At 43.4% G+C, this 14,873-nt stretch overlaps 2 protein-coding genes across 3 annotated transcripts in view; both read right to left on the reverse strand.

Moving 5' to 3' along the window:
• mettl14 (methyltransferase 14, N6-adenosine-methyltransferase subun) overlaps positions 1 to 14,873 on the reverse strand; it is a 178,769-nt gene that overhangs the window by 46,588 nt on the left and 117,308 nt on the right. The gene's annotated exons all lie outside the window — the stretch shown is intronic.
• The window catches only part of ndst3 (N-deacetylase/N-sulfotransferase (heparan glucosaminyl) 3), a 50,293-nt gene that overhangs the window by 12,464 nt on the left and 22,956 nt on the right, over positions 1 to 14,873 (reverse strand). For both annotated transcript variants that reach the window (XM_052084856.1, XM_052084857.1), the window contains exons 6-8: positions 10,597 to 10,725; positions 2,969 to 3,151; positions 73 to 169 (exon numbers count right to left, since the gene is read on the reverse strand). In XM_052084856.1, the coding sequence (XP_051940816.1) occupies positions 73 to 169; positions 2,969 to 3,151; positions 10,597 to 10,725 (409 nt within the window). The remainder of the gene's footprint in view (positions 1 to 72; positions 170 to 2,968; positions 3,152 to 10,596; positions 10,726 to 14,873) is intronic.

The following is a 14,873-nucleotide window of genomic DNA, read 5'->3' on the forward strand; positions in this document are numbered from 1 at the left end:
CTCTTCTAGACCAATGAAAGTACATCAAAATAATCTCTGCCTTAGTGCTGTATGTTTTTATCAGGAGCTTACCTGTTTTCTGTGGTCCTGCCACCAAGAATTTGGGTAACCTGTCACAGGTCTTCTCTTTCGACCAAATATCTTTGTGCCGTTTGTCATCACACGGGTTCTGCAGGAGCACAGGCAAAGAATGAGTGGTTATAAGCAATGCAGTGCTGCAATGCAAATGTAACATATAAACATGCATGCATTATTGAAACAGGCCTCACAACTCAATGATTAATGAGCTGCTACACTTCTTACTGCACTCATCTGCAACTAAAGTGTCAAATCTTTCAAAAAACAATATGTAACTAATCTTACAGAATTTCTTCATTTTCCTCACAAACCCAGATCTAATATTTAAATGTGCTATTACATGAGTGGACCACCCAGGGCACATTTCATGTTGTGCGCATTCTTGTAGCAATATTGTTGGACACACAGGAGGAAGTCAGTATCTATAACAATGTCTACAGTATCTATAACAAACAGGTCCTGAGGAAGGCTGATGCTTTATTGAATTGTCACCCAGTCCAAAATGAGTTGGAGCTTTTGCCTTCAAGCCATTGGTTGATTGCTCCTGGGAGGATGACAAGAAGGCTCCAGGTTTCATTTATCCCAAGTGCAATTTATTTACTTAATGGCAACTGCCCGGCGATTGCTCTTGCTTTGAGCTCCCATTGCTTACTTGCACGTCCGCACATTCCACTTTTTGCAATAACTGATAATAATTGTCTAGTCACGGTAGTACTTCTGGACTTAACATATTTCAGTGATCTTGTGAAGTTATGATGCTTCATTTTACTTAGTTTTATATTGAGTCTGGGATTTACTTTTTAAATGGTGTCTAATGTTATGTCAGTGTGTACCTTGTCCTTTTTGTACTTCTGCCACAACATCAATTTCTCTCAAAGGGAAAACAAATACTTTCTGATTGTGAAGACATAAGCAGATGTTTCTTTTGTCCAAGATTAGAACACAAATGACTAAGTTTACCGCACACACTGTTACATCTGACCAGTACATTCCATCTATTTGCTAAAACTTGAGACATCAATAATATATTGGGCATTGTTATGGGCCTTAGTGAGTGAATTATTCATGAAGTAAACACTTATGCCTGTAGGTGGAGCCCTAGAGCAGTGCAAAACAAAAGTTTTTTTCTGGTCCTCGTCACATGTGCGGCTAACTACAGCATCCACAAGGGGGGATCTTGCAGTTTGTGTGCCACTGTCTTGCATAGACCCCAGCAAATCTATTTCTGTTATCGCAACGTGAAGATGGCGCGCGCTTTGACTGCCCTGCTTTTAATACAAATGAAAGAAGCCGCCACAACTTCTGTTGCGTCCCACACTGGTGTACAACTGTGCCCAGTTAAGCTAAAGTTTAAATAACAAAAGAAGGAAAACTCCAGTTAAACAGTGCTTTACGCTTGACTTGAACTGCGACCAAAACTGGAGTCCAGAAAAGCCCTTTGGTCTACTCGTTTGGTCCAAACCCAAAGGTGGGCTTTATTTAACTGTCGGTGCGGTTCATAATCAGGCTGTACTTTTTGCAAGTGAATTATATTCTGTGAACACATCTATGCGTGTGATGATCGGTGCTCCCAATGGACAGAAATGGTGAGGTCGGCACGCAGGGCACAGCCCTGGAGAGGAAGGGAAACATGCAATTCCTACATGCTGCAATCTTGTTCTGCATATTTGTGCCGTTGTTAGAGCTGCAAAATAATTGTGAGCATCAAGAGCAGTTCATTTAAAGCGGGTTTCACAACATGCTGTTTCTAATTTTGAAACAGCATAAACGAATGCGTACAGTAACCCAAAGGAGAAAATGTGCTCTGCGTGTCCTGACCCACAGCTTGCCCATAAACAGAAAACAGAGGATCAGGTATGAACTCAATTACAACATTCAGTCCATGCTCCTATCTAAGATGTGGATCGGCAGTCCTTAGTATTTACACTTGAAGTGAACCACACCGAGACCACCTCAAACAGTGAGTATCGTCCAGTTGGTTGATTCGCACCAGGATTCATTTATGTGTATTCACACCTGCATGAAAGGTCTGGATCAGCATGGCAAAGAAAACCTGAACAGTGTAGGTGTGAACACAGCCCCCCCGAGTAAAAGCAGAATTTTCATTATCGCTTTTGGAGGAAGCACTTCACACATCACCAGCCCTCTAAATTACACTTGTAAGTTAGTGTACAGATCCATGTATGTGACTCATGCAACAGACACTTTGCCAAATGCAAATATTTGGCCCTCGCTCACCCGGGCAACTTCACCAAACATCAGTAGGTTTTATGTAAATTAGGTACGCTGTTTAATAAACAATCTCACAAAATTCAGAAAAGCTCGTTTAAAGACACATTTGCGGGAATAGTCAAGTCAAGTCAACAGTATTTATAGAGCACTTTCAAACAGCCATCGCTGCATACAAAGTGCTGTACATGGAGCAATTTAACATGCACAATAAACAGTAAGACAAATCGGTAATAAAGGCAGTAGAAAGCACCAAACAGTAAAATCAAGAACAAATCTAAGTCATGCTGAGTCGAATGCCAAAGAATACAAGTGAGTTTTGAGGAGGGCTTTGAAGATGGGCAGCGAGGAGGCTTGCCGAATGTTCAGTGGGAGGTCATTCCAGAGAGAGGGACCAGCAACAGAAAAGGCTCCATCCCCTCTGAGCCTCAGTTTAGTTCTTGGTACATCTAACAAAGTCTTGTCCACAGACCTGAGGCACCGGGCAGGTGTGTAGGGGCGGATGAGCTCAGAGAGGTAAGATTTACTTTTTCACTCTTATATATAGCTAGATAGGCATTCAGGAGAACCGATTATTTGAATACGAGCAATTCAAAAAATAAGTTCCGCTTTAAAGAAAGCAATGAAGAAAAACACACGAGAAATACACATACAAACACACCTGCCATTGTGGGTCTCTCTGTTCAGGAAACAACTGGAAGTACTTCTGCGCGAGCTGAGGCGGAGGAAGTGTATGGAGTCTTAGGTTTGTCCACGAGCGAAGAAAAGAAGCCAAGTGGACGAACGTGTAGAGACCGAGACGATCATTGCCGTAGTTGGACAGATGAGTCATGAAGATACTGATCTGTGGAGGGAGGGGGAAAAAAACATCAATAGACTGGTAAAAGAAATGATCGATGGAAAGCCCGAAGAGGGATGCAGTATTGTGCGATGCAAAACTGTAATATAAATCCAAATTGAATTTTGCAAGTTGTCATGTTTGTGTGGGATTAAGGTAACACAGGAAATCCTATCGCTGTTGACTGCAGTGCAAACAGATTATTTGAAAATCAAAGAGACTGTCCACTGGGAATCAAAATGTGTTATCACTTTGCAATGAGGAAAAAAAGGCTCATTTAGTTATGTAACACTGAGTGCAGCTTCGAGAAGAAAAAGCAGACACTTGGAAATTGATTTATTTAGTCTTTGTGACAGATTGAGTTGAGGCAATACGCCTTACGGCCACTGGGTGTTGATTGCAGAGACATGGCTTCACACGGATACTGTGTTTGGGGTTGTGGGCGGAGGGGTGGGGGTGTGTCGGGGGGCGACCTGGAGGGTTACTAGCGCGGGGTGGTGTGCTTGTCCGCATTGGATTGGCGCTCGTACAGGATGATCAAAGAGACAAGTGATACACATGCACATGCACGTACGCACACGCTTCCTTTGTGATTGGAGGACATGGGGGAAAGTCTGGAAGGAATGGTAACATTAGCCATTAAGGCATGAATTATTTGGTGGGTGTGTGCATGAGGGATTGTGTGTCAGAATATTTAGGGCTGTGGATGTGAACTCTTGCGAGTGCTTGCGCGTGCCTACACATGCTCTCTCTCTCACACACACACACACACACACACACACACACACACATTCCGCATGTGCACGTGCACAACCAGATACAAAAAAGCACACACAGAGGACCGTCGTGACTCCGTTTTAAAGCATGAAGGTTGCCGCAGATAGAAAGCGACAGCGTTGGGGTTTGACGGATCAGCATCTGGCCAACCTAGAAAGCTGTCGTGAATACCAAGGCTCACAATACTGATGTGACGGTGTGTGTGTGTGTGTATATATGTGTGTATGTGTGTGTATGCGTCCTTCTGACGGCAGCTACAACACCCAGTTCGTGCACAAACAGGGCCGATGCACCACAATTAAGTGTTTCTGCCTCACGTTGGCCTCTCACAGCTGAATTGTCCATCCTTTTTCATCAGAATCTGGTGGGTGGCTATGGAGGGATACTGAAGCTCAAATATTCAGCCACTGAATCTGTTTCCCATGAATCATAGTGTGGAAACCTCCTCTTTCATGGATGTGATTTCTGGAAGATGTTCAAAATTGAATGAGACAGTCTCTCACTGGAGACATCTATTCACATTTGGGATGTGAAAGGAATATCGCCGGTGGCGTGAAGCAGATGGGAGGGTGGGTGAGTGGGGGGTTGGGGGGGCGAGGAACATAATGTGGACATTATAAAATAGATTTGCAGTGATGTAAATAAGATGTTTTTAAAGACTTCTTCCTCACTCTCTCTCTCTCACTCTCTTTTTTTTTTTTTTTTTGAAGCAGGCAAGTTGACCGGAAGGTGATTTATGTTCTCTTCGGAACACTCAGTATATTATGATGCTTTGGCCGGGAGGGACGTTTGTGTGTGTAGTGTGCTTTGTGTGTATATGTGCAGGTCAGAGAGAAAGAGAAGCTAAATGGATACTAAAATTGAAACATTAATTATAGAGTTTGAGGTTGGTTGCCAAATTAAACAAAGCGAGAAAGAGAGGCTGATTGCATTTCAAATTATGCAGCAGACAAAGGAATGAAGCAGTGAACATACGAGGAGTATAAAGAAAGAGAAAGAGAATGTAACCTTGGCGGAGTGTGAATTTAAAAAGCCACTTGACACAGTGGAAGACCCGAACTCTCACGGTGGAACAAGCCACAGTGGCTTAGAATTCAATGAATTGAACTATTTAAACCTTTTTTTTTTCTTCCCCAACATCCACTGTGGTGACTCATTTCTTGCATGTTGGATTACTCTGAAGCCCATTTGTGCCTTTAATAACGAGTACAGTTTTCATAATTAAAACCCTTTGGGATTGTGCTGAAGTCATTCGTGCGCTGAGAGCAGAAGTTTGAAAACCTGACAGGAATCAAGCCAAGCCCACAGCCTCCCTTGTTTCATCTTTGTCCCGTGTCTCTTTCTCCTGACGCTACCACGCAAACAGCTTCAATTCCGCCCTCCTCTCTCATCTTTGAATGTCTTGCTGGTGAGCCTTCGTCTGCCCCAAAACGTCAGTTTATCTTTTCCTCCCCACTCCCGCTTCACACTGACCTAGATGCTCTAATGAAACATGTCACTGCTACATGGAGTGATGTTCTTCAAAATCAATCAAGAGCCTTGCACGCCCACACGGCCACACACACAAGCACACTCGTGTCAAAATATAAAAATCTTATAGGATTAGGCCAGTCATGTAGTTGAGTTGTGACATGCTGTAACCTCCGCTAACATGAGTGCATGATTGGGAGAAACAACTTGTTTTATTCATCTTGGGTTAAGCATGTTTCACTCTTTCCTCTCATCCAGCCCTCCATCTTCCATCCATCATCCAGTTTACATCTACTGTAGGATCGTACTGAATTCAACATCCATTCATCCACCTCTGTATCCAAAACCGCTAAACATCCGTACCGGCATTATCCTTCCATCCATCCACAAGCTCTATCGTCCATCTATCCTTCCAACCATCTCCTTCCATCCATCTATTCATTCCCTATCTACAGACTTTATCTACCATCCATCCATCCGCCTTTCCATGAAGGCCATTATTCATTCACTCTATTTAGCATCGGTCAACCCATCCTTATCCTCCATCATAACTGTGTCCCAGTGCACAAAGCAAATGTTTGGTTGAATATGGCATGGAAGAACTCGATAGCAAATGGCCTTTGACCGCATCATACATTTTTGGAACATGCTTCAAGAGAGATGGCGAGCTAGCAGCCCCTCTCTCAGGTTCAGCACCAATGACCACGGGTGCTCCACAATCTGGAAGAACAAACATGTGTGTCGGCAAAAAGACTGTCCTTTCCTCGTCTTGCACATGTGACATAATCGCCATATGTCCTACTCGATCATACATCCATTCGCCTATTCCCCATTACAAACCACTTTGTTCCACATACAATTTTGCTTGATGGAATTGTTATTGCTACTAAAACGAAACCCGCTCCTCCTCATGGTTTCATTCTCCCTTCCTCTTGCACTTGCCTCTCTCTCTTTTCCCTCTAAACCCATTTAGCTATCTTTGTCTCCACAGTGGATAATAGAAAGCTGAATGTCAATACAGAAAATGATTCCAATTCAACTTATTCTGTCCGCTCCAGTCAACAGCTAGTGTGTCTTTCCATTCCGCTATCTTTTACTGCTTTGCTCCCACTTTATTATTTCTCCCTATTTGTCCCGTTGTTGCATTAAGAGTGTGTGTGCGTGTGTGTGTGTGTGTGTATGTGTGTATGTGTATAGCTGCCAAAGATATTAGAGGTGAGGAGGAGGATACTGGAGAATGTGAAGGGAGAAGTGGACACGCCTCACGTGGCGTGATGCCTCCGAGTGGCGCGAGGTGGGAACGCTGGGGCTCTGAGGTCCCAGATGCGGCCAAATGCCCACCAGCCGGCGGGGAAGGAGGTGGGGCCTCGCCGAAACGGAGGAAAGTGGGAGTAGCCGCCCCACAACCCTCCTTAAACAAAAATTAGGCGAGGGCCCTTCTGAGGCCCGCACTGGGTGTGAACATCGCAAGGCACCAGCGAGAGTCACCCGGGAGGGGGGGCAAGTCCCTGACGGGGGCCGATTGCCCAGGAGGAAGGAGGAGCAGAAGTGGACACGAGACAAAAAATATTGAAAAGAAAAAAAAAAAGAAATGATTGAGCAAAGTCAGTATACTCCGGCTGCGGAAGGGGAATAAAATGAGAAAAAAGTCAAGCTACCAGGGTAGGAGTGCCTGGGTAAAACAGTAAGCCACTGTGGCGGGGGAGTGGATAGTGCTGACTTTTTCGGGTTTGGCTAATAAGCAGGGAGGCAGACCTAATCAGTAAATGTCAGCCCTGATAAATGTTGATGTCTTTGCTGATGTCAGCAAGTCGCACATACAGTCCGACTCATGCGGAAATATTAACATATGCAGTAGTCTGTACGTGTGCATGTCTGTGTGTCTGTATGCTTCTTGATTCTCAAGTGACATAAGATGGCGTGAGCTGAAAATTAAAACTCAGATCATTTGCCACTTTATTCTCCTCCTTTATCCCAGTATCTCCCTTGGCTTCTTCACCACCTTTCTAGCCATTTATCCAGGGGCTACTTTGCCCTTATTGGCTGTTTGCAAAGCCCAGGTCAGACAATCAATTGCCAAGCTTGTGCTTGGGTGTGGGGGCTCAATGATTAGCAATGTGGCGCCGGAATGATGAAAAAGTGTCCAAACATGCGAGGACACATGCATTCGTGCATCCAATATGCCGATGCTTGTCACTGAACTGCCACCATGGGCCAAATGTGATTAAAAATCATTGAATGGGAAGTGACAATGTTACCAACGCGTGGATCATCACACAAAAGGGAAAGCCTGGAGGAATGAAAGCTCCGCGCTTCAGACCGCTATTGATTGCAAAGCACACACTCTAATGAAAGCTTTTGTCTCTGCAAATGGAAACCTAGCAGGGAGACAGGAAAGTGAATCATCAGTGGCTGCGTGGCATGTGTGTGTGTGCGTGTGTGTATTTGAGTTGTGGCAGAGGGCTGTCATGTACGGTTCAAATTGCTTTTGTGTTTAAAAGGATCGCTTCTTTCGGAGCTACAACATGAGTTCCAACCCATATTGGAGGATAAATGACATCAGGAGCACGGGGAAAACAATAATTAGCCGCGTGTGCACATCTATGTGTCAGACTAGAAGAGATATGTGAAAAATTTGGTGATCGCCGATAATGACTAAAAGAGACGCATCCAAACAAAATGAAAAGAGGAAAACAAGCCATTGAGACTCATTCATTCATTCATCTTCCAAGCCGCTTGATCCTCACTAGGGTCGCGGGGGGTGCTGGAGCCTATCCCAGCTGTCTTCGGGCAGTAGGCGGGGGACACCCTGAATCGGTTGCCAGCCAATCGCAGGGCACACAGAAACGAACAACCATTCGCACTCACACTCACACCTAGGGACAATTTAGAGTGTTCAATCAGCCTGCCACGCATGTTTTTGGAATGTGGGAGGAAACCGGAGCACCCGGACAAAACCCACGCAGGCCCGTGGAGAACATGCAAACTCCACACAGGGAGGCCGCAGCTGGAATCGAACCCGGTACCTCTGCACTGTGAAGCCGACGTGCTAACCACTGGACTACCGGGCCGCCCGCCATTGAGACTGGTTCACAAATTAGATTCTAAGATCTATCAAGCCATTGATAGTCCATTTTCTGTTCGATGATGACTGCACTCTAGTCCAACAAATATTGTCCGTGGAGGTGAAATTGGATGAGGTTGGTAGAATTGAACTAGAAAGCAAACAAACAAAAGTCCTTAGAATAACCTAGTATGGATTATGATCCCCAAAGACACTCTAATATCTTGTAAAAAGTCTTCCCGGAAGAGTCGAAGCAGTTGTCGCTGCATGTGATCTTTCAATTTCTTTTGGTCAAAAACTACTGAAAGTAATCCCCAAAAAATTTCTAAATGTCAACTTGAATGGGTTTTTGTTTAAAATGGCCATGAAATGTGATCTGATCTTCATTTGAGTCACAATAATTGGCAAAAACCGTTTGCTCATACTAATACTGTACCAGTCAATCATGGTTTTGTGTTTTAATGGACGCAGCATGTAAATATTCACAATATTATGTGCAAAATATGTCAACACGAGGCTAATGATTTCTCTAAGATCTAATCGGAATTAGGAGTCAGTCAACCTACAGTCCAATCAATGTGATGAGACAGGAAGTGTTGGTTAAAACTGTCCTGCCCTAAAAAAACACACAGCACTTTTGACTTTGCTCCTCTCAAGAAGCATTGTTTGAAAGAAAGCACGCCTTGTCCTGAACGCCTCTAAAAATACCTACAATTAGCAGCGGGTGACTTGCATAAAATTGTTACTAAAGTGTTACTAAAACATCACTAATTACAAAAATGTTCATCAGTCTACAGCAGGGGTCTCAAACTCCGGTCCAGGAGGGCCGCTGTCCTGCATGTTTTCCAAGTCTCTCTGTTGCAACACACCTGATTCAAATGATCAGAAGATGATCTGATCAGAAGATGATCTGATCATTTGAATCAGGTGTGTTGCAACAGGGAGACTTGGAAAACATGCAGGACAGCGGCCCTCCAGGACCGGAGTTTGAGACCCCTGATCTACAGTAAATCAGTTTGTCTATTATAGAGAACAATATTTTGTCTCTCTCAAATGTAGACCTTCGTTCTGTTGAGCTGCAAACACTGCATTTTGTAGTGTATTGAATATTACAACTTATTTCAATTTAAAATGTATTCAAACAACCCTTTCAAATGGTACACTGGCTCTTGTTCCTTAGGTAATTTATACAATTACAATTTACTGTACATGTATCTTTTAAGCAGAACAGTCCAGTTGTGATCGATTCAATGCCCTTAGTATGCCGTTATTTGGCTGTTGTTACCACTTCAAAATGTGCATCACCGCCATCTACAGGACTGGAGTGGATTAATGTCAACCGCAAAAGACCATTCTCCAAACCGCCTCTTCTCACTTGGGTCGCAGACATGCTGGAACGTATCCCAGCTGTGATGAGGCGAGAGGTTATTTTTCAGACTTGCAACAAGGCTTTCAAAACTTGAAAAACCACGCGACTCGTAACACCGAGGGGAGGAACTACTTTCTGCTACTGTTGCTTGGCCTTGGCAGAAGTCAGTTCACTGCCGAGTGATTGTTTTTTTGTTTGTTTGTTTATTTATTTATTTTTTTTTGTTTAACAGGATTTCACAAACACTACTCTGCGAGAAGAAACCTTTCAGTGTTGGTGTATTACACATATTTGTCCTAGTTGGCCTTGATCGTACTCCTGTCCGTGTGTGTGCACATACACATGCCAGATTAGAATTAAAACTCATCAATAATGATGCAATTCAAGTCCGCGTAGAAGTACATTGAACTGACACACACAGCAGTATGTGTCGTGATGATTTGGTCTGTGTGTGTGTGTGTGTGGGTGTGTGTGTGGGTGGGTGGGTAGGTGGGGGCAGGGGGGGTTAACATTTGGGTGTGCGGATATGTGTGTACAAGTGTGTGAGTGAAAGAGCAAGACCCCCTGCGGCGAGACCTAATTTGACTTGGAAAGATGAACACATCTTCACAGCGAGAGGCCATCGGTGACAATAAGAAGACAAAACACATGCACACAAAGCAAACAAATGAATCACAAATAGATAGTTCCACATGCAGAAGAAACATGGAATCTTCTTGATACCTTCTCGTGTGAAAGTATGTCCTGTATGTTTGTGTCTGTTGGACTCACAGGGTTGAGAAGAACAGTGAGGAACAACTCTCCTCCTTGTATGCTTTTGTCCAGTTCTTTTGGCCCACCAGGATATTCCTTATAGTAGATGGTGTGGGTGAACAAGCCGCACGTCTGACGAGGTAGCACCTATTTACAACATAAATGCACAGATAGCCTGCATAAATCCATGGGAAAAAGATGCCTTAAAAATCCCATACATTGTTTCGGAAAAAGATACAAAATGTAAAGTTAATACAGTGATAAACAGGAATGGAGCATAGTTTTTGGGGATACTTGTCCGGGCTTCCACTTTCTCTGTTACAGTTGATTGCAAATAGAATTCATGGGGTTGAGGTCAGGGTTCTTTCCCACCAAATTAATCCAACAATACATTCATGACCCAGGTACCACAATTATTCCAGCAAAACTGGAAACATTGAATTCTCTAAAATGATTTGCTAAGACTAATAGTGTAATTTAAAAATGTGCACCAATAAAGATGTGTCCACCTTTAGCCTGAAGTTTGCTGGGAAAGGTTCAAGCACCCCCTGCGACCCTGTTCAGGAAAAGCGGTGTTGAAAATGGATGGATGCATGGTTTAGTCTTGAGTATGTGAAAGAAATGTTGATTGAATAAACCTGGTAGGGCTCTGAGTTCTTCAGTCCTGGGTCAATTCATGAAGCCCAGTAAACATGGTGAAGCTGCAGTTAGCTGTTATGCTGAGCACAAATGGAATAAGATGCAAACAGAAGCTGTCCCTTCGTGTAAATGCTTTGACGAAGGGTTTGTAAGTGGGGTTAAGTTTTTGCAAGTATAAGTTTTGAAAATGGATGAATAGATGGAAAAGAGAAAGCGCGTGTTGGGATAGTATTTTGTCAATTAGCCAAATTATGAACGTATCAATGTAAATTGAATAATAGACACCGTAGAACAGTGTTGCTGACACGGATGGTCAATGACAGTGCTGGTGATCATCAGGAAGGTCAAGCAAAGACAGGGTTGTTCATCTCTTTTTCTTCAATATTACATTTGAGAGCACTACTATATTATTTAGGGAGAAATGGTGGCCTCATTAGGCAGAGACATGCTAGACTTCCTCTATTTTTATGTTTAATGTGTATTAATTGGAGCAGCATTAATCTTTTCGTCTCCTTCTCCTCCTTTCCCAAAATGCTGAGTCGTTTTTACAGTTACTGCGGCGCCCTCATACATTCCGATGACAAATTGCCTGCCAAGGTGGCAACAAACATGTCAGGCATATATTGGTTGGCACAGAAATAATTCATCAAAGGGCATAAAAAGCGGACAGATGAAACATAGCTCCAATGTCAAGCTGGCATGCAGCAAATTTTAAAATGTGTGACGTGTACCTTAGAACAGGTCACGGATATTTTGAAGTGTCGTGTCATATGGCAGATGAGAATTTCATCCAACACCGCAACTTCTTCTGCATGGTTTGCCAGACATGCTCACACCTTATTTAAACAACATCAAATCAAGTGCAACGGATGGCATGTTAGGCGCATTACTTCCAGAAAGGTGGTGGCAATGAGGCGCATAATAGAGTCGATTTTAAATGCTGTTAGTTTAATGTGCTTTTCATGTGATGGCAGGTCAATATGTCTGTGGCGAGAGGGTCTGCCGGGTCAAAAATAGGTCAGCCCATTTTTTGTGTCTGAGCAAGGACTACAGATGAGCCGGGCAGATTACTTCCACCATGCCGAAGATGACACGCTTGTCAGGTGACATCAAGGCCTCAATTTGCATCAGTGGTACCTTGAAGATGGGGGATTTTGCGTGCACGTTTTGGAATATGGGAGGAAGGCAGAGAATGCAGAGAAAAGCACGGACATGCATGGACAGGCACAGCAATTCGCAAAGGAGGACACGAGCTAAGGTCCAAACCTAGACTGTGCAGCAGACACGTGAACCCTATTGCCCCGGACAGATGTTTTTTTTTTTTTTTTTAGGTGAAACCGTAGACTATATTGTCAGAGGTATTTGCTCACCTGCCTTGACTCACATATGAATTTATATGACCTCCCATTCTTAATCCACTGGATTTAATATGATGTCGGTCTCCCCGTTGCACCTCTAACAGCTTTCAGACTCTTCTGGGAAGGCTTTCCACAAGGTTTAGCAGTGTGTTAATGGGAATTTTCACCATTGTTCCAGAAATGCAGTCGGAAAGTCTCACAAGAAAGCCTGGCTCTCGAGTTCTAATTTCATTCATCCCAAAGGTGTTATTTGATGTTGAGGTAAGGACTCCAATCAAGTTCATCCACACCAAACTCTCTCATCCACATCTTTTCAACTTGCTTTCTGTTGGAACAAGAAGAACTGCTCTCACAAATGTGGAAGTATGGAATTATCCTGGAAATTACCTTCAGCTCAAATAAAAGGGAACTCTGAATGGTCCCAACTTTGTGGAAATATTTCCACTTCCAACATGACTGTACCCCAAGGCACAAGCAAGATCCAAAAGACATGTGGATAAACTAGACTGGCCTTAACAAAATACTGTCATGAACCCCATTAAAAAATCATTGGGAGTAATAAGATCAGAAATTGAGAGCCAGACTTTCTTGTCCATCATCACTGTGTGTTCTCATGAATGCGCTTCTGGAAGCATGATCATTACGTTAAACTCTGTGGATTAAGAATGGGATGCCACTTACATTCATCGTGTATAACTCACAAAAGTTGGAGATACTGTACATGCTTTTCATCAGATGATGATGAGGGAAATTAAATTAAGCAACAGTATAGGAGTAAGATATCATTGCAGTATGCAGAGATCAATGTTTGTTTGTCATGTAGAGCAGTTCTGTATGTGAAATAAAGGTTGAGAGCGTCAATACAGGTTTATCAGTAAAACGCTGTCGTGTGTGTCTCTCTCTCTCTCTAAGTCACACACACACACACACACACAGTTCAGAGAGGCTGTTGATTTGTTTGAATAGAGCGAGAGAATGAGAGAGAGCTGGAAGGCCACCAGAGCTTCAGACACACAGCACTATTTCACCAAACCAATTATCCACAGAGCTATAGCTCAAACTGATATAGTATATTTTAAAAAGACAGCGCACAAACACACGCGTGCGCACACAAACACACACGTGCACTGGCACAGATTCCCATATCTCCCATATCTCAGCCTGATTTGTTCTGATACCGTGGCTCCAGTGAGCGTCTCTCAATCTGCTCGCAGACACGCGAAGAGCAATTTTTACAACCTTAAGATGACTTCCTGTCCTCCTCTGGGCCATCAAAGATGGACTAAGAGGCACGAGAGGAAGTGACGGATGGAGAGAAATTGTAAAAACATAGGATGAAAGTGAGGTGATTGGGGTTTTAGGTTTAGTATCTGTCTGATTTATGGGCCTATGCTAACTGGGGATGATTCGACATTTTATCACAACATAACCATGACTCTGCAGTATCACTGAAGTAATCTTGCCCTTCGCGGTGGTCACTTCATACATTCAAACGGCGTGCAAATGAAGCCCTGAAACTGTTGTGCCGACTCTCATTTGTCACCAAACTGTCCTCACGAGGCTCACTACAGTGCGTCAAATTTCTGCACGAAAATGAGAGTCATATCATCCAACCGTGAAAGCAAAATGTGCAGTTTCATCACCTGATGTCAAGAGAAGGAACGGCTCCGGTGAATGAAGCTCAACTTCCACCAGGAGACTCAGACGGTTTAACCCAAGATAAACGAACAACGTTTGTGCTTTTTCTTTTTTTTTTTATCTCAGTTAAGTTTGCCACCTGTCCCATAAAATACAGAAGTGTCCTTTATTTGGAAATTAATTGTTGCGTGTTTTAACGTATTTTCCGAATTGTTCTATGCGTCTGTCACACACAAACGTGAACACCGATTTTAACAACAATGAACAAAATAAAAATTAACAAGAAATATTAAAGACAGCAAGGTGGTTTTGGCGGGAGGTACACAGGACCTCGCGCGGACCTGCGAGCGTAGCCTACGTCTTTGTTTGCCTGCCTCCACGTAGCCAGCTCAGCCACTTTGCGCTGCCTGTCATGATCCTTGCCTATAGTACTTATCATTACTATAGTTATGTTTAATTTTACTAAAAGTGTCCCCGGACAGGCTTTGTGACAGCTCTTATAGCACATATCTGAAAGTTGGCAACTCTACCAGCAGTGTGTGACTGTTAGCAAGAACGAGTTAGCATGGCTTCTCTGAATGTCAGAGAAAATGTGTATTTTTCTTTTCCTGACATTTTGACTTGTGTTTCTGAAAGACTTTGTTTAAAGCCAAGTGAGCG

The sequence above is a fragment of the Hippocampus zosterae genome, chromosome 13 (genome assembly GCF_025434085.1).
Source record: "Hippocampus zosterae strain Florida chromosome 13, ASM2543408v3, whole genome shotgun sequence".
NCBI lineage: Eukaryota > Metazoa > Chordata > Actinopteri > Syngnathiformes > Syngnathidae > Hippocampus > Hippocampus zosterae.